We start from the raw sequence: 24,602 nt of genomic DNA, 5'->3' as shown, positions 1-24,602 counted from the left end.
TTCTGTCCATCCATCCATCTACTTAGATATCTATCTGTCTGTCTGCCTGTCCGTCCGTCCATCCATCCATCCACTGAGACATCTATCTATTCATCCATCTGCCCATCCACTGAGACATCTATCTATCTATCTATCTATCTATCTATCTATCTATCTATCTATCTATCTATCTATCTATCCATCCATCCATCCATCCATCCATCCATCCATCCATCCATCCATCCATCCAATTATCTATCCATCTATCCATCCATCCCTCCATCCATCTACTGAGACATCTATCCATACATACATCTACTTAGATATCTATCTATCTATCTATCTATCTATCTATCTATCTATCTATTGAGACATCCATCCATCCACTGAGACATCCATCTTTGAATCAACCCATCCACTTATCCAGAGACACCTGTCTGTCTGTCCATCCATCTATCTACTTAGATATCTATCTGTCTGCCTGCCTGTCCGTCCGTCCATTCATCCATCCACTGAGACATCTATCTATTCATCCATCTGCCCATCCACTGAGACATCTATCTATCTATCTATCTATCTATCTATCTATCCATCCATCCATCCATCCATCCATCCATCCATCCATCCATCCATCTATCCATCTATCCATCCATCCATCCCTCCATCCATCCATCTACTGAGACATCTATCCATACATACATCTACTTAGATATCTATCTATCTATCTATCTATCTATCTATCTATCTATCTATCTATCTATTGAGACACCCATCCATCCACTGAGACCTCTCTATTGAGACACCCATCCATCCATCTACTGGGTCATCCATTCATCTACTGAGACATCCATTCATCCGTCCATCCATTCATCTAAAAATAAGATTCCATTTGGCAACATGCTTGTACAGATTTCTATACCTTGTTCAAAAAGGAATACAACCAAGGTACCAAAACTGGATCTAAAGTTGCAAATAATTTTTTTTAAAAAAAAGAAAAGCGCTCAAGAGTTTGCGATGAACCAAACTCATGGCAGAAAAAAATGGGACTTTGTGCCCCTTGCCTTTCTCGCCTCTCCATCCCTCCTCCTCTCGTTCCACCCTTTAATGACATTGTTGTCTAAGTTACACATGGCTTCATTCACCCAGGTTCGGTGCTCCAGGCAAAGGGCCCCCAGCTCCCTCCGCAATAAAGAGAGGACTGTGTGTGTTTAATTAAAAGCAATAATAACGTTCGGATTAATGAATAAATGGAACTCCCAGCTCTCCCCGGCCGCTGACGGGGATGGAATTAAAATTTAATCTCCTGCTGAATTATTGAAACCAAACGGAGTGCTGATCTTGTAGCAGAGGTAATGGGGAGTCCCCATTGAGCAGAAGGATGTGCACCAGACTGATGGGAGTGGAAAGGGTTCCTCACCACAACCAACTTCCCCTTCTCTCAGGTATCTTTTCTCCATCCATCTATCTGTCTGTCTGTCTGTCCATCCATGCATCCATGCATCCGCTGAGACATCTATCCATCCATGCACTGAGACATCTATCTATCTATCATCTATCTATCCATCCATCCACCCACCCACCCACCTGCTAAGACATCTGTCCATCAATCCATGCACTGAAACATCCATCCATCCATCTGCTGAGACATCTATCTATCCATCCATCTATTCATCTGTCCATGCACTGAGACATCTGTCTGTCTGTCTGTCTGTCTGTCTGTCTGTCTGTCTGTCTATCTATCTATCTATCTATCTATCTATCTATCTATCTATCCATCCATCCATCCATCCATCCATCCATCCATCCATCCATCCACTGAGACATCTATCTATCTATCTATCTATCTATCTATCTATCTATCTATCTATCTATCATCTATCCACCCACCCATCCACTGAGAGATCTATCTATCTGTTCATCCATCCATCCATTTACTGAGACATCTATCTATCTATCTATCTATCTATCTATCTATCTATCTAATCATCCATCCATCCACTGAGGCATCTATCCATCCATCAATGTACTGAGACATCTATTCATCCATCCATCCATCCATCCATCCGCTGAGACATCTATGTATCTATGTATCCATCTATCTATCCAACCATCCATGCACTGAGACATCTATCTATCTATCTATCTATCTATCTATCTATCTATCTATCTATTGATTGATCCATCCATCCATCCATCCAATGTGACATCTAACCATCCATCCACCCATCTATCCAGTGGGACATTCATCAATCTACTGAGATGTCTGTCCATCTGTCCGTCCGTCCGTCCATCCATCCACTGAGACATCCATCCATCCATCCATCCATCCAGCTCTTTAAGACACTCCTCAGAGGGATTCTTGTCTTCCAGACCTTTGGCCATTTTAGTTGCTTTTCTCTGGACACATTCTGTCTTAGAATCATCTGAAAGATCATAGAATCAAGTGAACATATGTATGTGTGTCTGTGACTTGGGTGTCTGCTTATACAGACAAGCTCCCACTTCCACAATCAGCTATAGCTTCCATCACTCAGGAGACACCAAAGACCCTCCCTCCAATGAGTCCTCCACAAGCACAACACAGCCCACCACCCAAGTGAAGGCTTTCATACAGGGAGGATTCCATCCTAGATGTCTCCACCACAGACATCCCAGTGTTTCTGACTCGCTCCATTAGTGTGGAATTTGCATGACGCCGACCACTGCCTCTCTGAAAGCCCCTCATGACACCCCCAGGGGTCCTGACCCCCAAGTTGAGAGAGGCTGAATTAGTGTGTAAAATATCTAAATGTGTCCTTCTTTTTGGAGAATTCAGCTGCTCTATCCTCGCACAGCTCCACCGGCTTAAGGTGATTCTCCTCCGAAGGACAAAAACTCGGAATTTTTCCAACTCAGGTGGCCTGACAAGTGCATGCTTCTCTATAAAAAGACTGTGTTTGCACGAGCTTCCCACTGTCACATTACATTTCTTTCGGAAGCTTAAAATCCAAGGACTGCTGATGCTTCGGCCTCAAAAAAACACGAGCGACAACAGAAATCATTTCCGGAAAGCGCTGATATTTGGACTCAGAGGAGTGTCTGGTACGTCCTTTGTTTACAAGCTTCCCCGAGATACATGCAGAAGATTTGGGAGAACGTTAAATAACAAAACTGTACAGTTCGATCAATACTAGCGATGGCGCTTCAAATAATTTAGAATTACCGCTATTTTTCCAATGATACACAGTACAAGTACGACACTGAATAAATAAATAATCACAATAGTAAACAGATAAGCGTCCAGAGGTTTTGGACGACAACTCCCGGCTGTTAGGAATTGTGGGAGTTGTAGTCCAAAACACTTGGAGGGCTGAAGTTTGCCCATTCCTGGCAACATTCTTGCCCAAAACTCCTTCTGAAGAAGGGGATGACCTTATAGTAGCAGCTCCTGAATCTGTGAAGAATTAGTATGCACAACTATTTACAAAAACTATACAATTTTGACCACCCCACAACATGTTTTGTTCCCTTCCTCAGACACGCAACTTGTTCTCTTCGGAGTCGGCGAACTCCGAGAGGTAACCGTGACACAATGTGGGCCAACACGCATCGTCACGTTAGTTCAAAGGCTCCGTCCGCAGGGTATGGCAACGTAAGGCCTGTCCATCTCTCAGCTGATGCAACCCACCCAATATGTATTGTGTGTGACATGTCTGGAGGGTATGGCAACATGGAGCAAAGCCATCTCTCTGCTCGTGCAACCCAACCAACACATATTGTGTGCGAAATATCCGGAGAGTATGGCAACACGAGGCATATCTGTCTCTTTGCTCGTGCAACGCACCCAAAACGTATTGTGTGGGTAATGTCCGGAGGGTATGGCAACGGGAGGCATATCCGCCTCTCGGCTTGTACAACCCACCCAGCACAAATTGGGAGGGAAATGTCCGGAGAGTATGGCAACATGAGGCATATCCGTCCCTCTACTCGTGCAACCCACCCAACACATATTATGCAGGAAATGTCCGGAGGGTATGGCAACGTGAGGCATATCCGTCTCTCTGCTCGTGCGACGCACCCAAGATGTATAGTGTGAGTAATGTCTGGAGGGTATGGCAACATGAGGCATGTCCGTCTCTCTGCTCGTGAAACTCACCCAACACATATTGTGCGGGAAATGTCCGGAGGGTATGGCAATACTGAGCATATCCATCTCTCTGCTCGTGCAACCCACTCAACTCAACATGTATGGTGTCGGAAATGTCCGGAGGGTATGGTAACGTGGAGCATATCCGTCTCTCTGTTCGTGCAACCCACCCAAGACGTATTGTGTGGGAAATGTCCGGAGGGTAATGTCCGTGGAGCATATCCATGTCTCTGCTCGTGCAACGCACCCAAGACGTATAGTGTGTGAAATATCCGGAGGGTATGGCAACGTGAGGCATATCCATCTCTCTGTTGGTGCAACTCACCCATCACAAATTGTGTGTGAAATATCCGGAGGGTATGGCAACATGAGGCATATCCTTCTCTCTGCTCGTGCAACCCACCCAATATGTATCATGTGGGAAATGTCCGGAGGGTATGGCAACGTGGAGCATATCCATCTCTCTGTTCGTGCAACCCACCCAAGACATATGGTGTGTGAAATGTCTGGAGGGTATGGCAACGTTGAGCATATCCATGTCTCTGCTGTGCAACCCACCAAACGCATAGTGTGGAAAATGTCCGGAGGGTATGGCAACGTGAGGCATATCCTTCTCTCTGCTCGTGCAACCCACCCAATATGTATCATGTGGGAAATGTCCGGAGGGTATGGCAATCTGAAGCATATCCGTCTCTCTGCTGACGCAACCCACCCCTTCACAAAGGGTCTCAAGGGATGCCGTCTTTCCTCTGGCAGCACTGCGAAGGGGGCACGCTCCAGTCGTAGACGTACGACAGGCGGAGCTTCACCTCCTCCTTGCACAGCTTCCCTTCTTTGGCCAGAGTCTGGTGCTTCTCCAGCATGTCCTCGATGCTCTGCTTGTGCGTCACAATGTACTTGTTGTTGCACCCTCGGGATTTGTACTCCGTGTCAAAGCGGGGGTCGTGCAGCCGCCGGACGTCTACCGGAGCCAGCCAGGCGCCCAAGGAGACGTCCTCGCTCTGCCAGAGGTTGAGGAAGTCCCGGCTGAGGCGTAAATAGCGGACCAAGTCGGCGGAGAGGACATAGCCGCCGCCGAGGGCGTAGGGCAAGTAGTAGTCGCACAGCAGCCAGGCGTTCTCCTTCCACTTCCCGCCGGACTTGACGCGCCCGCGGCCGGAGAAGAAGCCCCAGTAGAGCCGCCGCGGATCCTTGCCCCGCAACTCGTCCAGAAGGACGTCCAAGCGGACGAAGGTGTCGTCGTCGGCCTTGAGGACGAAGCGGAAGTCCAGGTGCTGGTCCAGCCAGACGTACATAGCCAACACCTTGGCTGTCAAGTTCTCGTAGGAGTCCCGCAACTCCGGGAGGAGGAGGAGGTCCCGGTGGCGGCTCTGCTCCAGCTCCAAGGCCTGCAGCTCCTCCCCGGCGAGGCCCCCGGTGCCCACCACGAACCGGGCCCACACGTCACGGCCCCGGCTGCCCCCCGAGAGCCAGGTGCTGCGGATGATGCTGCGCCGCTCGGTGTACTTCGGCCCGCTGGCCACCAGCACCGCCAGGAAGGCCGTTTCCTCAAGGGCTGGGGCCGGGGCGGCGGCGGGAGGCTGAGGCCCACCCACGGCTGCTCCCGGTCGTTGCGGGGCGGCCTGCGGTTGCTGCTGGTGCGGGAGGCCCCATCCGTGGGAGGGCTTCAGACCTTCCGAGGTGCACTTGGCCAAGTAGAGGAGCACCACCCCGAAGAGGGAGAGGCCGCCCAGGCCCACGGCCGTCTTGTGGCGGCAGAGCAGGCGGAGGAGCTTCATGGCGGCGTTCCTCACCCAGAGCGGCACATGGCGTAGGCTCCTCCCTATCGAGAGGCGGGAATTTGACTTGGCTCCTCCCCTTTCCACTCCAAAGACTTAACGTCTTGACCCCTCCCCCTTGGGGGCGGTCCTAATGTCTCCACCCCTTGTCTCAGTATCTTAGCTCCACCCCTTGAGGGCGGTCCAAAACCTTAGCCCCTCCCCCTTACTTTGACTCCTCCCCTTGGGGGTGGTCCTAATGTCTCCACCCCTTGAGGGCGGTCCAAAGCCTTAGCCCCTCCCCCTTACTTTGACTCCTCCCCTTGGGGCGGTCCTAATGTCTCCACCCCTTGTCTCAGTATCTTAGCTCCACCCCTTGAGGGCGGTCCAAAGCCTTAGCCCCTCCCCTTTTGGGGCAGACCTATTACTTTGACTCCTCCCCTTTTGGGGGCGGTCCTAATGCCTCCTTGCCTTGTCTCAATATCTTAGCTCCACCCTCTTAAGGCGGTCCCAAAACCTTGGCCCCGCCCCTTGTCTCAATATCTTAGCTCCACCCCTTGAGGAAGTACCAAAGCCTTAGCTCCTCCCCCTTTGGGCTAACCTATCACTTTGACTCCTCCTCCTAAAACCTTAGCCCCTCCCCTTTTAGGAAATGTTAGCTCCACCCCTTGGCTCCTCCCTCTTTGGGGCGGTCCTATTGTCCCCTCCCCTTGTTTTGATCTTAGCTCCACCTCAGGGACAGTCCAATGTCCTGCCTCCTCGCCTTTCGGGCAGACCTATTGATCTGGCCCCTCCCCCTTGGGGCGGTCCTAAAGACTTAGTATCTTAGCTCCACCCCTTCAGGCCGTCCCAAAGCCTTGGCTCCTCCCCCTTGGAGGCGGTCCTAATGTCTCCTTGGTCTGATTATCTTAGCTCCACCCCTTGAGGCCGTCCCAAAGCCTTGGCTCCTCCCCCTTGGGGGCAGTCCTAATGTCTCCCTGGTCTGATTATCTTAGCTCCACCCCTTGAGGAAGGCCCAAAGCCCCTCCCCTTTTGGGCACACCTATTACTTTGACTCCTCCCCTTTTGGGGCGGTCCTAACGCCTCCTTCCCTTGTTGTATCTTAGCTCCACCCTCAGAGGTGGTCCAATGTCCTGACTCCTCCCCTTTTGGGGGAAAGACCTAATGCTTTGGCCCCTCCCCTTTGGGGGTGGTCCTAATGTCTTAATATTTTAGCTCCACCCCTTCAAAGCAGTGAGAAAACCTTTGCTCCTCCCCTTTGGGGGCGGTCCTAATGTCTCCCTGGCCTTATTACCATAGCTCCACCCCTTTAGGGATGCCCAAATCCTTGGCCCCTCCCCTTTTGGGGCAGACCTATTACTTTGACTCCTCCCCTTTTGGGGGCGGTCCTAATACCTCCGTACCTTGACTTAATATCTTAGCTCCACCCTCTTAAGGTGGTCCCAAACCTTGGCCCCGCCCCTTGTCTCAATATCTTAGCTCCACCCCTTGAGGAAGTTTCAAAGCCTTAGCCCCTCCCCCTTTGGAGCCAAGCTATCACTGACTCCTCCCCTAAAGCCTTAGCCCCTCCCCCTTTGGAGCCAAGCTATCACTTTGACTCCTCCCCCTAAAGCCTTAGCCCCTCCCCTTTGGGCCAAGCTATCACTTTGACTCCTCCCCTTAAAGCCTTAGCCACTCCCCCTTTGGAGCCAAGCTATCACTTTGACTCCTCTCCTAAAGCCTTAGCCCCTCCCCTTTGGGGCAAGCTATCACTTTGACTCCTCCCCTAAAGCCTTAGCCCCTCCCCTTTGGGGGCCAAACTATCACTTTGACTCCTCCCCTAAAGCCTTAGCCCCTCCCCTTTGGGGGCCAAACTATCACTTTGACTCCTCCCCTAAAGCCTTAGCCCCTCCCCTTTGGGGGCAAGCTATCACTTTGACTCCTCCCCTAAAGCCTTAGCCCCTCCCCTTTGGGGGCCAAACTATCACTTTGACTCCTCCCCTAAAGCCTTAGCCCCTCCCCCTTGGGGGGCCAAGCTATCACTTTGACCCCTCCCCCTAATTCCTTAGCTCCTCCCCTTTTGGGAATGTTAGCCCCGCCCTCCTGGGGGGCGGTCCTATGTCTTAGCTCCGCCTCCCAAAGCCTTGGCTCCTCCCCCTTTGGCAGGGACCAATAGGCGGCCTGCTCAGCCGTCCCCAACGTTCCAAATGGGCGGGGCCAAGTCCTTCTCTCTCCTTTTTCGCCTCAGCCTGAGGTAAAGGAAGGAAGGCTACGGCAAACGGGCGGGGACAAACCTCTGCGGGCGAGCCTCTTCCTCGCGAGCCCTTCCGCCGCTCTCTCTCCTCCCGAAGAGGCGGGGCCTAGCTGCGTCACGTGACCCCATCTCTCTTCCCTCCCTCCCCTTCCGCCATCTTGGGTCAGGGCGTCCTGACTCCGCCTCCGCCATCTTTGCTGAGGGAATTCTGTCAAATCCTGTCAAAACGTCGCTTTACCAGTTTTATTTTTGGAACTCTTAAGATTAAATCATTCTATGGAACGCCTTTAAACAGAGCAGAGCCATTTGGAGTGGAGAGATTGGCCCTAACACGGTTAGGAGAGGGAAAAAATGGCAATGGAGGCATCACCCGCCCTTAACAAATATGTCTGCCCCTCCTAAGGCCCCCACGCCTGACGTCACGATATAGGTAGCTAACGCAGTGCCTGCTCAGATATTGGAAGTCTCCTGCGGGCCTTCAGGCAACGAGGAGGGCGAATGAAGGAGGCGGGGGCGCGGAATTGGGTTGGCAGTGCCGACTGGCGCTTCCTGTTTCCGGTCGGTCTCCCTGCAACCTCTCAGGAAGAGCCTTGAGCGAGGTGGGAATGTGGAGCCGCGACGGAGAGGTACGGGGGCGGGTTGGCCTAGGCTTCCCTTACACAGTCAGGCCTTCTCTCGCAGATTGAGGCCTACCTCACACCGTGAGGCCTTCTCCCACTGAGGTTTACCTCAGACTGAGGGCTACCCACCCACTGAGGTTTGCCCTATTCACATTGTTTACCCCATCTCACACTGTGAGGCCTACCTCACACTGTGAGACCTTCTCCCACTGAGGTTTACCTCAGACTGAGGGCTACCCACTAAGGTTTACCCTATGTCACACTGTGAGGCCTTCTCCCACTGAGGTTTACCTCAGACTGAGGGCTACCCACTAAGGTTTATCCTACCTCACACTGTGAGGCCTTCTCCCACTCAGGTTTACCTCAGACTGAGGGCTACCCACTAAGGTTTATCCTACCTCACACTGTGAGGCCTTCTCCCACTCAGGTTTAACTCAGGCTGAGGGCTACCCACTAAGGTTTATCCTACCTCACACTGTGAGGCCTTCTCCCACTCAGGTTTAACTCAGGCTGAGGGCTACCCACTAAGGTTTATCCTACCTCACACTGTGAGGCCTTCTCCCACTCAGGTTTTTCTCAGACTGAGGGCTACCCACCCACTGAGGTTTACCCTACCTCACACTGTGAGGCCTTCTCCCACTCAGGTTTTTCTCAGACTGAGGGCTACCCACCCACAGAGGTTTACCCTACCTCACACTGTGAGGCCTTTTCCCACTGAGGTTTAGCTCAGACTGAGGGATACGCACTAAGGTTTATCCTACCTCACACTGTGAGGGCTTTTCCCACTCAGGTTTATCTCAGACTGAGGGCTACCCACCCACTGAGGTTTACCTCAGACTGAGGGCTACGCACTAAGGTTTATCCTACCTCACACTGTTTACCCTACCTCACACTGTGAGGCATTCTCTCACAGATTGAGGCCTGCCTCACACTGTGAGACCTCTTCCCACTGAGGTTTACCTCAGACTGAGGGCTACCCACTAAGGGTAACAGTGCTCCATGCAGTCATGCTGGCCACATGATCTTGGAGGTGTCTATGGACAATGCCGGCTCTTTAGCTTAGGGAATGGAGATGAGCACCACCTCCCAGAGTCGGACATGACTAGATTTAGCGTCAAGGAAAACCTTTACAATTTACAATATAATTACTGGAGAATGCAACCTCTCCAACCTCCTTTATGTAATTTTTGTTGTGTAATAATGTTTTATTAGTATGTCGTTTTCTAGCCTGAAGTGTATGTCTTGTTTGTAGTTTGCAGTTACCTCATCTCTTTCTACTGAAGCAGTGGAAGGGGCTGCGATCATGCTACTGATAGTTTAGAACAGTGGTTCTCAACCCGTGGGTCCCCAGATGTTGAGGCCTTCAACTTCCAGAAATCGTAACAGTTGGGATTTCTAGGAGTTGTAGGCCAAAACACCTGGAGACCCACAATTTTGCGAGAGTCTGCGAGAGAAGGCCTCACAGTGTGAGGTAGGATAAACCTCATTGGGTAGCCCTCAGTCTGAGGTAAACCTCAGTGGGAGAAGGTCTCACAACATGAGGTAGGCCTCAGTCTGCGAGAGAAGGCCTCACAGTGTGAGGTAGGGTAAACAGTGTGAGGTCGAGTAAACCTCAGTGGGTGGGTAGCCCTCAGTCTGAGATAAACCTCAGTGGGAAAAGTCCTCACAGTGTGAGGTAGGCTTCAGTCTGTGAGAGAAGGCCTCACAATGTGAGGTAGGATAAACCTCAGTGGGTAGCCCTCAGTCTGAGGTAAACCTCAATGGGAGAAGGTCTCACAGTGTGAGGTGGGATAAACCTTAGTGGGTAGCCCTCACTCTGAGGTAAACCTCAATGAGGCCTTCTCTCGCAGACTGAGGCCTACCTCACATTGTGAGGCCTTCTCCCATTGAGGTTTACCTCAGACTGAAGGCTACCCATTGAGAAGGCCTCACAGTGTGAGGTAGGATAAACCTTAGTGGGTAACCCTCAGTCTGAGGTAAACCTCAATGGGAGAAGGCCTCACAATGTGAGGTAGGCCTCAGTCTGCGAGAGAAGGCCTCACAGTGTGAGGTAGGATAAATCTTAGTGCGTAGCCCTCAGTCTGAGGTAAACCTCAGTGGGTGAAGGCCTCACAGTGTGAGGTAGATCTCAGTCTGCGAGAGAAGGCCTCACAGTGTGAGGTAGGATAAATCTCAGTGGGTAGCCCTCAGTCTGAGATAAACCTCAGTGGGTAAAAGCCTCACAGTGTGAGGTAGAATAAACCTCAGTCGATAGCCCTCACTCTGAGGTAAACCTCAGTGGGAGAAGGCCTCACAGTGTGGGTTTTTCTTAAAAAAATTATATCTCAGTTTCCTTGGTCTGTCTCTTAGGTGACCTCCTCACTGTGCCAGTTTCCCACGTTGCTTCCCCTTTGAAGAAGAGTAGCCATGGTTTCCAAGCGAGCCTTCATCTGTAGCTTGGGCTCCATCTATTTATCCCTCCTCTTTGTGTTCCTGCTCATGGATGTCTACGCTCGGCCCGCCAACAACTCCGCCTTGAAAGAGAAGGCGGCCGACAACAACAACAACAAGGACGAGAATGAGATCCTGCCTCCGGACCATCTGAACGGGGTCAAGATGGAGATGGACGGCCACCTGAACAAGGAGTTCCACCAGGAGGTCTTTCTGGGGAAAGAGATGGAGGAGTTCGACGAGGACTCCGAGCCGCGGAGAAACAGGAGGAAGCTGATGGTGATTTTCTCAAAGTGAGTGAGAGTAAAATACCGCTGAGCATTCTGAATTGGGTCAAGGAAAGAGCACAGGAGGCCGACTTTGTACGAAATTGGACCAGATTCATCACCAAGCTCTAATGCTGTCAGATCAGTAACCGTCTCCCCGACAGCTTGTCAGCAAATTAAAAGGTTTATTAGATACGCAGGCAGCAATAATGAAACTGGAAAGCTGATTAATGCGCTAGAAGGCGGATTAGTGACTTATGTCATAACCCAAAGGGCAGGGTACAAGTATGATGCCAGCTGCTGCCCTGACCCTGGAAACAGTTGTGGTCAAAGGTCAGGCGTTTTTCACGTCCTCATTTGTGTTGTCGAAGGCTTTCGTGGCCGGATTGATGAAGACTACTTGTTTTTGGTCTCTTGAGAACGTGATTTAAACCCAATATATTTTTTATCAGAGTGTAGATATGTTTTTGGGCAACTGAAATAACACTTCTGAAGTCTGCTATATGTTTTGTGCGTTGCCATATCTTTGTTCTTAACCATTCCGAGAGATAACCGGGTGTATCAGTCTAACAACCGAGAATCCTGATTAGCCTTGCATGAATACCAGTGGATATTTACCACTAAGGAGAAGCGTGTATTGTCGAAGGCTTTCATTAGTTGTTGTAGAGTTTTCCGGGATGTCTGGCCACGTTCCAGAAGCATTCTCTCCTGACGTTTTGCCCACATTTACGGCAGGTATCCTCAGAGGTTGTGAGGCCTGTTGGAAACTAGGCAAGTGGGGTTGATATATCTGTGGAATGATGTCCAGGGTGGGAGAAAGAACTCTTGTCTGTTTGGGGCAGGTGTGAATGTTGCCATTGGCCACTTTGATTTGAATTGAATGGTCTTGCAACTTCAAAGCCTGACTGATTGCTGCCCAGGAGACTCTTTTGTTTGGAGGTGTTAGCTGGTCCTGATTGATTCTTGCTGCCCTGATTATTTGCTGTCCAGGGTGGGAGAAAGAACTCTTGTCTGTTTGGGGCAGGTGTGAATGTTGCCATTGGCCACCTTGATATTATTATTATTGTTGTTGTTGTTATTATTATTATTATTATTATTATTATTATTATTATTAAACTACATTTATACCCCACCTTCTCACCCCAGTGGGGGACTCAGGGTGGCATACAATCCATGGCATACAATGTTGCATTACATATACAATAATAAACATAACATATGAATTTAAATAGTTAACATGTCATTTTAAGCATACAATAATAAACATGAGATAATAATTTGAATATAAATACAATAACAATCTTAGAAGTAATTAAGATAGAAATACAATAAAAAAGCTTAAAAGTAAACATACAATAATTCAAATATAAATACAAAAAAGAGCTTTGCATTGAATTATTATTATTTATTTATTTACAGCTTTAATATTCCGCCCTTCTCACCCCGCAGGGGACTCAGGGCGGATCACAGTGTACACATATATGGCAAACATTCAATGCCAATTTTGACATACAACATAGACAGACATACACAGAGGCTATTTAACTTTTTCTGACTGCCAGGGGAGCTGTCACTTTCATCATCCATCTGCGACGCTGATGAAGCACTTCCGCATTCCCCGCATGCTTCCCTGCTTGAATGCTTTGCTGGTGTCTTCTTTATGGCTTCATAAATCAGTTAATTATGCTGGGGAAAGTGGAAGGTAAAAGGAAGAGGGGCTGACCAAGGGCAAGGCGGGTGGATGGCATCCTTGAAGTGACTGGACTGACCTTGAAGGAGCTGGGGGTGGTGACGGCCGACAGGGAGCTCTGGCGTGGGCTCGTCCATGAGGTCACGAAGAGTCGGAGATGACTGAACGAATGAACAACAACAAATCAGTTAATTTAGCCTCCCCACACTTTTTTTTAAGGTGGTACCTTGTTTTCCTACTTGACAGATGCAACTGTCTTTCGGGTTGCAAAGGTTGACAACAGGCTACACATAATTGGTTGGAAACCCACTCCAACCCGGGCTGGCTTCGAACTCATGACCTTTTGGTCAGAGTGAATGGCCTTGCAACTTCAAATCCTGACTGATTGCTGCCTAGGAGACTCCTTTGTTTAGAGATGTTAGCTGGTCCTGATTGATTCTTGTCTGGAATTCCCCTTCTTTTTGAGTGTTGCTCTTTATTTACTGCCCTGATTATTTGCTATCCAGGGTGGGAGAAAGAACTCTTGTCTGTTGGAGCTAGGTGTGAATGTTTCAATTGGCCGCCTTGATTAGCATTTAATGCCCTGACAGTTTTTAGGTGTGGCTTGTTACTGCCTGGGGAAATCCTTTGTTGAGAGGTGATTAGCTGTCACTGATTGTTTCTTGTCTGGAGTTCTCCCGTGTTTGAGTGTTTATTTACTTATAATTTTAGAGTTTTTGAATACTGGGAGCTGGATTTTGTTCATCCTTTCTGTTATATATGTATATAGTGTATTTTTTCCGTTTTTAAGTCTGTTCCGCTGGGGTTTTGTGTATGCGTGTGTGTTCAGGGGTTTCGTGTCAGTTCGTCCAGTGGTTTTTGAGTTATGCTAATCCCACAAACGAACATTACATTTTTATTTATATAGATTTAATAATAATAATAGTAATAATAATAATAATAATAATAATAATAATAATAATCACTTTATTTATACCTCGCCACAATCTCCCCAAGGGGACTCAGGGCGGCTTACATGAGGCCATGCCCACCAATACAATATACACAATATAACACAAAAACACAACAGAAAATCAAAAAAATTAAATAACCTAAAATACAAAAACAATGTATATAAGTGACGCAACAATAAAAAAACACAACAGAAAGTCAAAAAATAAAATAACCTAAAATACAAAAACAATGTATATAAGCGACGCAACAATAAAAAAACACAACAGAAAGTTAAAAAAAATAACAAAATACAAAAACAATGTATATAAGCGACGCAACAATAAAAAAACACAACAGAAAATCAAGAAATAAAATAATTTAAAATACAAAACTAATGTATATAAGCGATGCAACAATAAAAAATCAAAAACATTACGACATTTCATTGTGACATTTACTCTATTATTATTATTATTATTACATTAAATCTTACAGTTTTATGCAAATATTCAAAACCATTTAACCTACTGATGCCTCAATTAATGTAACTGTATTGGTATCTATTTTTATTTTGAAATTTACTAGTAGCTGCTGCATTTCTCTCGCTCGGCGTAGACTCGAGTCTACGCTAAAATTAGGTGCCTTGGCTTATATTCGGGTCGGCTTATACTCGAGTGTATGTGGTATGTGTTTTGCGACCCGTCCTGAGAAGGGCGGAATATAAATACTGTAAACAATGAAAAAAAAATGTATTTGCAGAGTCGACATCAACCGGGACAAAAAGATCAGTGCCAAGGAGATGCAGCGCTGGATCATGGAGAAGACGGAAGAGCATTTCCAGGAGGCAGTGGAGGAAAACAAGATGCACTTCCGGGCTGTGGATCCCGATGGTGACGGTAAGGAGAGTCACGGCCACAATAGAGCTGCGGGTTGTTTGGGTGGTGAAACGTGGTCAGTCTTATCAATATTGAGAACCTCCTCTGAAGAAGCCTTGGAAGAGTGTTTACAAGTCAGAGTTGACTCCAAGCTGCAAGGCGTCCATCCCTTTCCTGCCTAAAGCCCCGCATACAACAACATTGCAAAGTATTATTTAAAAACCATGTGCAAATATCACATCCTAATTGAAATGATGCCTGGAAAAGTACACAATTCCTAATCTCGATGTAGATAAGGATTAATGAGTTCAATGTACCACAATTTGACCTGGAATTACAGAGCTTCCTTTGTTTTCCACTCCAGACCCATAGAGGAAGACCTTGTACTCATGCGTCCGTTGCCTTAAAAACAAACCGTTACCATATTTTTCTGTTTCTCTTTGGTTTTTGTGTTACTAAATTGCAGTAATGCCTTGTTCTGGAGTCAGGGTGGGATGGTGGCCTGAATGGATTCATTAGATCAGGCATGGGCCAAGGAAGGAAGGAAGGAAGGGCGGGGAGAAGGAAGGAAGGAAGAAAAAGAGAAAGGTTGAAGGAAAGAAGGAAAGGAAAAGCAGGGAGAAGGGAGGAAAGAAAGAAAGGAAAGGCAGGGAGAAAGAAGGAAGGAAGGAAGGAAGGAAAGGAAAGGCAGGGGGAAGGAAGGAAGAAAAAAGAAGGAAAGGAAAGGCACAGAGAAGGAAAAAAGAAAGGAAAGGTAGGGAGAAGGAAGGAAGAGAAAGGTTGAAGGAAGGAAGGAAGGAAGGGAGGGAGGGAAGGAAAAGCAGGGAGAAGGGAGGAAAGAAAGGAAAGGCAGGGGGAAGGAAGGAAGAAAAAAGGAAGGGAAGGAAAAGCAGGGAGAAGGGAGGAAAGAAAGGAAAGGCAGGGGAAGGAAGGAAGGAAAAAAGAAGGAAAGGAAAGGCACAGAGAAGGGAAAAAAGAAAGGTAGGGAGAAGGAAGGAAGAAAAAAAAGAAAGATTGAAGGACGGAAGGAAAGGAAAAGCAGGGAGAAGGAAGGAATTAAAAAGAGAGGTTGGAAGAAGAAAGGAAAGGAAGGGAGAAGGAAAGAAAGAAAAGAAAAGTAGGGAGACGGAAGGAAAGATCGAAAGAAAGGAAAGGTAGGGGCAAGGAAGGAAGGAAGAAAAAGAGAAAGGTTGAAGGAAGGAAAGGAAAAGCAGGGAGAAGGAAGGAAAGAAAGGAAGGAAGAAGGAAGGAATTAAAAAGAGAGAGGTTGGAAGAAGGAAGGAAGGAAGGAAAGGCAGGGAGAAGGAAAGAAAGAAAGGAAAAGTAGCGGGAAGGAAGAAAAAGAGAAAGGTTGGAAGAAGGAAGGAAGAAAAAGAAAGGTTGGAAGAAGGAAAGGAAAGGCAGGGAGAAGGAATGAAAGAAAGAAAAAATGAGGAAAGGAGAGCAAGAAAGAAAAGGTAGGGAGAAGGAAAGGAAAGGCAGGGAGAAGGAAGGAAAGAAAAAAAGAAAAAATAAGAAAGAAGGGAAAGTCAGGGAGAAGGAAAGGAAACACGGGGAAGGAAGGAAGGAAGGGGAAAGGCAGGGAGAAGGAAGGAAGGAAAGAAAGAAGGGAAAGTTAGGGAGATGGAAGGAAAGGAAAGGCAGGAGGAAGGAAAGAAAGGGGAAAGGCAGGGAGAAGGAAGGAAAAGAAGAAGAAAGGAAAGGTAGAGAGAAGGAAGGAAGGAAGAAAAAAAAAGAGAAAGGTTGGAAGAAGGAAGGAACGAAAGGTAGGGAGAAGGAAGCGAAAGGAAGGAAGGAAAGAAAGAAAGAAAAAAGAAAGAAGGAAAGGCATGGAGAAGGAAAGAAAGAAAACAGGGAGAAGGAAGGAAGGAAAGAAAGAAGGGAAAGGTAGGGACAAGGAAGGAAAGAAGAAGAATGAAAAAGGAGGGAAACGAAGGAAGAGAGGCAGAAGCTGATTGGTTGCTATTACGGAAAGAGAGGAAGGAAAGAAAGAGAAAAAGAAGGGAAAGAAAAAAAAGATAACTGGAAGGAGGGAGGAAGAAAAGCGGAGTGAAGTGTATGAGGGTAAGAGAGAGAATGAGAAAGAAAAAGAAGGGAAAGAAAGGAAGGAGGAAAGGAAAAAAAGGGACTGCAACTCCCACAATTCCTAACAGCCTCAGTCCCTTTCCTTTTCCCCCTGCATTCAATGCTGAACTGCAATACTATATATTTTTCATCCAGGTCACGTATCCTGGGACGAATATAAGATCAAGTTCCTGGCCAGCAAAGGATTCAACGAGAAGGAAATTGCGGAGAAGATTAAAAACAACGAGGAGTTGAAAATCGACGAGGAAAGTAAGTGGCGGTCCCTGGATTGCGTTCGAATATGTTGGTTTTCCTATGGGTTGAAGTAAACACTTTGGATTGCAAGGTTTACATGGCCTTTCTACATACCCACTGAGGTATGTTTCCAGAGAACGGAAGAGATGTAGCCGAACGTACCGTTGAGTATCTTGTGCCGCCTGATTGCAAACGAGGCCGTCAACATTTATTCGATACGAGCTTTTAATCTCACCCGCCCGCATTGCCTTCACTGCCGCGCCTGGAATGCTGCGCCATATGGAGCGGAGCGGCCCATCTGCCAATTTGCTCTTCGTCGTCGGATGGTGAGGCGTCCCCCTCCCATACTGGACACCCTCCTCTGTGGCTGCTCATTTGGAGAGCGAGCGGGAAGACTCTCTGCATACGCACGCGTCCTTTCTCTCTCTCTCTCTCTCTCTCTCTCTCTCTCTCTCTCTCTCTTTTCCGGTTCGGTCATATCAGTTCTTTTCTGAATCAGCTGATGTTATCTATCCAATGTAATTTTTCCAAATCAACTGATGTGGTCTATCTGATTCAATTTCTGAATCAGCTGATGCGGTCTGTCCAGTGCAATTTTCTAAATCAGCTGATGTGGTCTATCCAATGCAAATTCTGAATCAGCTGATGTGGTCTATCCAATGCAAATTCTGAATTAGTTGATGTGGTCTATCCAGTGCAATTTTCTGAATCAGCTGATGTGGTCTATCTAATACAAATTCTGAATTAGCTGATGCGGTCTATCCAGTGCATTTTTCTGAATCAGCTGATGTGATCTACCCCTTTCAATTTTCTGAATCAACCGATGTGGTCTATCCAATTCAATTTTCTGAATCAGCTGATGCAGCCTATACAGTGCAATATTCTGAATCAGCTGATGTGGTCTATCCAGTGCACATTCTGAATCAGCTGATGTAGTCTACCCAGTGCAGTTTTCTGAATCAGTTGATGTGGTCTATCCAGTGCAATTTTCCAAATCAGCTGATCTATGATGTGTAATTGTTTGAATCAGCTGATGTGGTCTATCCAATGCAATTTTCTGAATCAGCTGATGTGGTCTATTCTATACAAATTCTGAATTAGCTGATGTGGTCTATCCAGTGCAATTTTCTGAATCAGCTAATGTGGACTACCCAATGCAATTTTCTGAATTAGCTGATGTGGTCTGTCCAATGCAATTTTCTGAATCAGCTGATGTAGTCTATCCAGTGTAATTTTCCAAATCAGCTGATCTATGATGTGCAATTTTCTGAATCAGCTGATGTGGCCAATCCAATGCAGTTTTCTGAATCAGCTGATGTGGTCTATCCAATGTTATTTTCTGAATCAGTTGATGTAGTCTGTCCAATGTAATTTTCCAAATCAGCTGATCTATGATGTGCAATTTTCTGAATCAGCTGATAGGGTCTATCCAATGCAATTTTCTGAATCAACATCTCAAATAATCAAGTTGAATCTACAGTTGACCAAAAACTGATTCATAATCTTTTTGGTGCTAATGTTGGAGAGGGGTCTCTGGTCAAAAAAAATGTTGGGAACCACTGATATAAACATACCAGAATTTAGCCTTTTTAACACCTTGTTGTTTATCCCTCTGGATTTGTAGCCCAGGAAGTTCTTGACAACTTGAAAGACCGCTGGTACCAAGCCGACAACCCTCCCGCCGACCTCTTGCTGAACGAGGAGGAGTTCCTGTCTTTCCTTCACCCAGAGCACAGCCGAGGGATGCTGAAGTTCATGGTGAAGGAAATCGTCCGGGATCTGGGTACGTTTGTGGGGCAAGAGGGAATTGTGAAATGTCCGAGCCGTACAACATTTTGGATCGAGCAGTGGTTTACGTGTTGGAAGTATGAGTCCACAGACCAGAGTTCGAATCCCTTGTTGCCATGGAAACCTATGAGGTATCCTTGGCCAAATCTTAGCCTTGATGGCATCTGGTGAAGGATACATGCCAACAATCCTGAGACCGTGCTGTGCAATGCTAGGCTTTCCATTGCCAGAAGATGGAGCCCAAGCCCAGGCTCCTTATTGCTTATTTTGTGTTGTCAGACCTTCTCCCTCCGATCCCCTTTTCTTTGCTAAAGCCTCAGACTCTTTGCAAAACAGAAAATAAATTGTGCCAACCTACGTCAATAATTAAATCAGTTAATTTTGTAATTTTCCCGTGATATGGAGAAATAGTCCTAGTTTCGCTTTCATTTCTTCCAGTAAGTTCAGGATGACAGACATCATTCTTTTTCCTCTCCTCATCTGCACAATAACCTTTAGGTCTGACAAAAAATAGAATTACTTCCCATATATACTTGAGTATAAGCTGAGTTTTTCAGCCATTTTTAAGACTGAAAATGTCCCACTTGGTTTATCCATGAGTCAAAGTTATTTATTATTTTACTCTGTATTTATTATTGTTGTTGTTACATTTATTATTTTACTCTATTATTTTTATTACTTTTATTATTTTACTTTATTATTGTTATTACATTTATTATTTTCTCTATTTATTGCTGTTATTAAATTTATCAATTTACTCTATTATTATTATATTTACATTATTTTACACTATTATTTTATCACTATTATTTTACTTTATTGTTATTATTACATTTACATTATTTTTATATTATTATATTACATTGATTATTGTACTGCATTATTATTATTATTGCATTAATTATTTTTACCTATTATTATTATTAAATTCATTATGTTACCTTATTATTATTTTTATTATTACAGTTACTTTATTTACTCTGTTATTTTACTCTATTATTTTTATTACTTTTATTATTTTACTTTATTGTTATTATTACATATACATTATTCTTCTATTATTATATTACATTGATTATTGTACTGCATTTATTATGATTACATTCATTACTTTTATTTATTTATTATTATTACATTTATTATTTTACCCTGTTATTATTTTTATTATTACAATTACTTTATTTACTGTATTATTTTACTGTATTCTTTTTATTACTGTTATTATTTTGCTCTGTTTATTATTGTTTTTACATTTATTCTTTTACTATATTTATTATTATTACATTTATTATGTTACTGCGTTATTACTTTTATTTCATTTATTATTTTACTCTATTTATTATTACATTAATTTTTTCCTCTATTTATTGTTACTACATTTATTTATTTTCTTGTCTATTGTTGTCATCATTACATTTATTATTTTATTTCACTTTATTTTATTATTACATTCATTATTTTACTCTATTTATTATTATTACATTTATTATTTTACTATATTATTATTACATAATTTTTTTCCTCTGTTATTGTTATTACATTTATTTTCTTGTCTGTAATTGTCATCATTATATTTATTATTTTATTTCAATTTATATTATTATTAATTTTATTATTTTACTCTATTTATTATTATTACATTTATTATTTTACTATATTATTATTACATAAATTTTTTCCTCTATTATTGTTATTACATTTATTTTCTTGTCTATTGTTGTCATCATTACGTTTATTATTTTATTTCAATTTATATTATTATTACATTCATTATTTTACTCTATTTATTATTACATTTATTATTTTACTATATTATTATTATTTATTATATTATATTATTATTATATTATTTATTATTACTTTTATTATTTTCCTCTATTGGAAGGATATGTAAGCACATTTACATTGAAGGAGGTTAGAATAATGATTGAATCAGAGTTGGACAGTCTTATCTTAAATTACGGTTTTATGTAAATATTCCAAAACATTTCACCTACAGATGCCTCAATTAATGTGATTTTTATCTTGAAATTAACCAGTCGCTGCTGCATTTCTCACCCTCGGGTTATACTCAAGACAATACGTTTTCCCTTTTTTTTGTGGCAAAATGAGTTGCCTCGGCTGATATTCAGGTCGGCTTATACTTGAGTATATACGGTATCTTATTTTGAAATTTGAACTCTTAACGTTGAGAATAGGCAACCTGGTGCCTCATTGATGCGTTGGATAATAGCACCCATAAGCCCCAGCTATGACATGAACGGTGTTTGGAAATTGTGGGCATTGTAGTCCAAGCAATTGGTGGAGCACCTCAAGAAGAGTCTTCCCAACCAAGCCTGACGGTTTCCTGGAAACGGAAAGAGACAAACAGGATGTGCTTCGGTCGCGATGCTCGACTTTTGTGGGTGGGGAGGATTTGACTCTAAATCTGTACTTCCTCTCGGCAGATCAAGATGGCGATAAGAAGCTGACGCTCTCCGAGTTCATCTCTCTGCCTGTCGGCACGGTGGAGAACCAACAGGCCCAGGATATCGACGACGACTGGGTGAAAGACCGGAAGAAGGAGTTTGAGGAAGTGATTGACGCAGACCACAATGGCATCGTCACCATGGAAGAACTGGAAGTGAGTGTCTTAGGGGCAGAATCCTAGAGTTGGAAGGGACCTCGAAAATCACACTCAAAGCATCCCCAGCAGATGGCCATCCAGCCTCTGCTCAAAAACCACCAAAGAAGGAGCCTCCAACACCGGCTAAAATCCCATTGGCTTTTTTAGAAGCCGCATGAGACATTGTTGTTTCATGTTCACCTTCCTCCCCACAAGGACTCCAAGATCATTTCACACGTACTGCTATCAAGCCAGGCCTCGTCCCCCATTCTGCCTAAGTGGGGTACCTTGCATTGGTCCTTGTTGAACTTCATATGGTTTGGCCAATCATCTCCCTAATCTGTCGAGATCATTTTGAATTTGTCTATATCTACGTACCTATCTGTCCATCCATCCATCCATCTACCCATCTCTCCATCCATCCACCTATCTATATGTACCTGTCCATCCATCCACTCATCCATCTACCCATCCACCCATCTATTCATCCATCCACCTATCTATATCTACCTCTCCGCCCATCTGCCTCTCCATCCACCCATCTCTCCACCCACCCACCTATCTATATCTACCTATCTGTCCATTCATCCATACACTCCTCTATCTTCCCATATCTACATCAATCCAGATATCCACCCATCTCTCCATCCATCTACCCATCCATATATACCTATCTGTCCATCCACTAATCCATCAAGATACCCATATCTCCATCCATCCCTCTCTCTATCCACCCACCTCTCCATCCATCCATCCATCCACCCATATTTCCATCCATCCATCTATCCATATCCATCCATCTATTACCTATCTGTCCATCCACTCATCCACCAACCCATCTCTCCATCCATCTACCCATCCATCTATTACCTATCTGTCCATCCACTCATCCATCATCCCATATCTCCATCCATCCCTCTATCCAACCACTCATCTATCCATCCATCCATATCTCCATCCATCTACCCATCCATCTATTACCTATCTGTCCATCCACTCATCCACCAAACCATATCTCCATCCATCCATCCATCCATCTACCCATCCATCTACCCATCCATCTACCCATCCATCTATTACCTAGCTGTCCATCCATTCATCCATCAACCCATATCTCCATCCATCCCTCTATCCATCCATCTATCTCCATCTATCTCTCCACCCATATCTCCATCCATCTATCCATCCATCCACCCATATCTCCATTCATCTACCCATCAAGCTATATCTACTTATCTGTGCATCCACTCATCCATCAAACAACCCATATCTCCATCCATCCCTCTATCCATCCATCCCCCCATCCACTCATCCATCAACACATATCTCCAGCCATCCCTCTATCTATCCATCCATCCATCCATCCACCCATATCTCCATCTATCTACCCATCCATCTATATCTACCAATCTGTCCATCCACTCATCCATCAACCCATATCTCCATCCATCCCTCTATCCATCCACCCATATCTCCATCCATCCATCCATCCATCCATACATACATACATACATACATCCATATCTCCATCCATCTACCCATCCATTTATTACTTATCTGTCCATCTACTCATCCATCAACCCATATCTCCATCCAACCCTCTATCCATCCACCCATCTCTCCAATCATCCACTTATCTATCAATCCATCCACTTATCCATCTCTCCATTCACCCATCTCTCCATCCAGCCACCCCCCCTCTCTCTACCTACCTACCTGTCCATCCACTCATCCATTGATCCATATCTTCATGCATCCATCACCCATCTCTCCACCCATCCACTTATCTATATATGCCTGTCTATCCATCTATCCACTTACCCATCTCTCCATCCACCCACCCATCTCTTCATTCATCTACCCATCCATTTATCTATCTATATTGACCTATCTGTCCATCCACTCATCCATCAACCCATCTCATCCACCTATCTATATCTACCTATCTGTCTCAATCCATCCACTTATCCATCTCTCCATTCACTCATCTATCCATCCAACTATCCATCCGGACATTTCCAGTAGTAGAGGGAGGCTTCCTTCCATGTTGACCTCTCTGTCCAGTTGTGTCTGCTAGATGTCCTCCTGCCTTGAGATATCCCTGATCTAACCAGGCTTTGCCTCCCCCCAGGAATATATGGACCCCATGAACGAGTACAACGCCTTGAACGAAGCCAAGCAGATGATTGCGGTGGCGGACGAGAACCAGAACCATCACTTGGAGCAGGAGGAGATCTTGAAATACAGCGAGTATTTCACCGGCAGCAAACTCATGGACTATGCCCGGAACGTCCACGAGGAGTTCTAGGCACCCGGCGGCCCCTGGGCTCTCGAATGCACCTTCTTGCTTTCCAAAAAAATATATATGAAACCGAGAGAGAGAGAGAGAGAAGACAGTTGACCGTTTGCTGCTATATCTGTGTTCTGTGTGTATCCAGTGTGGTATTCTAGACTTTATATTCAAAAGGAAGCCGTCCACATATATTTACAGGAAGAGCAATGGGAGAGGCAGCTCTCTTCCCTTTGATTTCCAACGGGATACCATCCGGCTCCGTTCCCTCAGTTTCCCCCCTCGGAAGGCTGCCCTCAGGTCTCTCACGCTTTCATTTCACTCCCAAAAGGCGCTTGTATTGTCCCTGGCTTGTCAACGGGGTTTTAAGTAATGGTCTTGTATTCGCAAGGAAGGGTTGCGACCTGAATCGAGGTCGCCTTTTCCATCCTAGGTTGATGATCCGCTGTCGGAAAGATGGCCACGTTTCATGTTAGAATACAGACTGCCTGGAATCGGATCTAACTGCTTTGATTCTGATTTGTTCTCGCCTCCTAACCATCTTATTTGGGTCGCTTTGTCTCCATGCAACTTTCTTCAAAATTTGGGTTCGTGTCCGTCATTCGTGGGGGTCGCAGTGGTCTCAGAAAGTGAGGGAGGGTACTGCAGATCCCTTTATCTGTGGTCCATCCTCCCCCAAACTGCACCAGGA

At 45.3% G+C, this 24,602-nt stretch overlaps 2 protein-coding genes across 3 annotated transcripts; one reads left to right on the top strand and one right to left on the bottom strand.

Annotated features, from left to right (window-relative positions):
* Positions 1-3,016: 3,016 nt before the first annotated feature.
* Positions 3,017-8,216, bottom strand: B3GALT6 (beta-1,3-galactosyltransferase 6). Its single transcript, XM_060758978.2, has 2 exons — positions 8,136-8,216; positions 3,017-5,927 (listed from the first exon to the last, which is right to left on the bottom strand). The coding sequence occupies exon 2, from the start codon at positions 5,881-5,883 to the stop codon at positions 4,834-4,836; it is 1,050 nt and encodes a 349-aa protein (XP_060614961.2). The 5' UTR covers positions 5,884-5,927; positions 8,136-8,216; the 3' UTR covers positions 3,017-4,833.
* Positions 8,217-8,580: 364 nt separating this feature from the next.
* On the top strand, positions 8,581-24,410 carry SDF4 (stromal cell derived factor 4). Of its 2 annotated transcripts, none has more exons than XM_060758977.2 (7): positions 8,581-8,694; positions 11,065-11,438; positions 14,794-14,930; positions 17,130-17,243; positions 18,853-19,011; positions 21,464-21,639; positions 23,753-24,410. In XM_060758977.2, the coding sequence occupies exons 2-7, from the start codon at positions 11,122-11,124 to the stop codon at positions 23,927-23,929; spliced, it is 1,080 nt and encodes a 359-aa protein (XP_060614960.2). In that variant the 5' UTR covers positions 8,581-8,694; positions 11,065-11,121; the 3' UTR covers positions 23,930-24,410. The 2 variants fall into 2 exon arrangements, with proteins under 2 accessions (XP_060614960.2, XP_060614959.2); XM_060758976.2 differs by having other exon boundaries at positions 8,582-8,721.
* Positions 24,411-24,602: the final 192 nt, after the last annotated feature.

This window comes from Anolis sagrei, chromosome 13, assembly GCF_037176765.1.
Source record: "Anolis sagrei isolate rAnoSag1 chromosome 13, rAnoSag1.mat, whole genome shotgun sequence".
Lineage (NCBI taxonomy): Eukaryota > Metazoa > Chordata > Lepidosauria > Squamata > Dactyloidae > Anolis > Anolis sagrei.
Note: the sequence above shows the minus strand (reverse complement) of the source record. Positions and strands in the feature narration are given on the sequence as shown.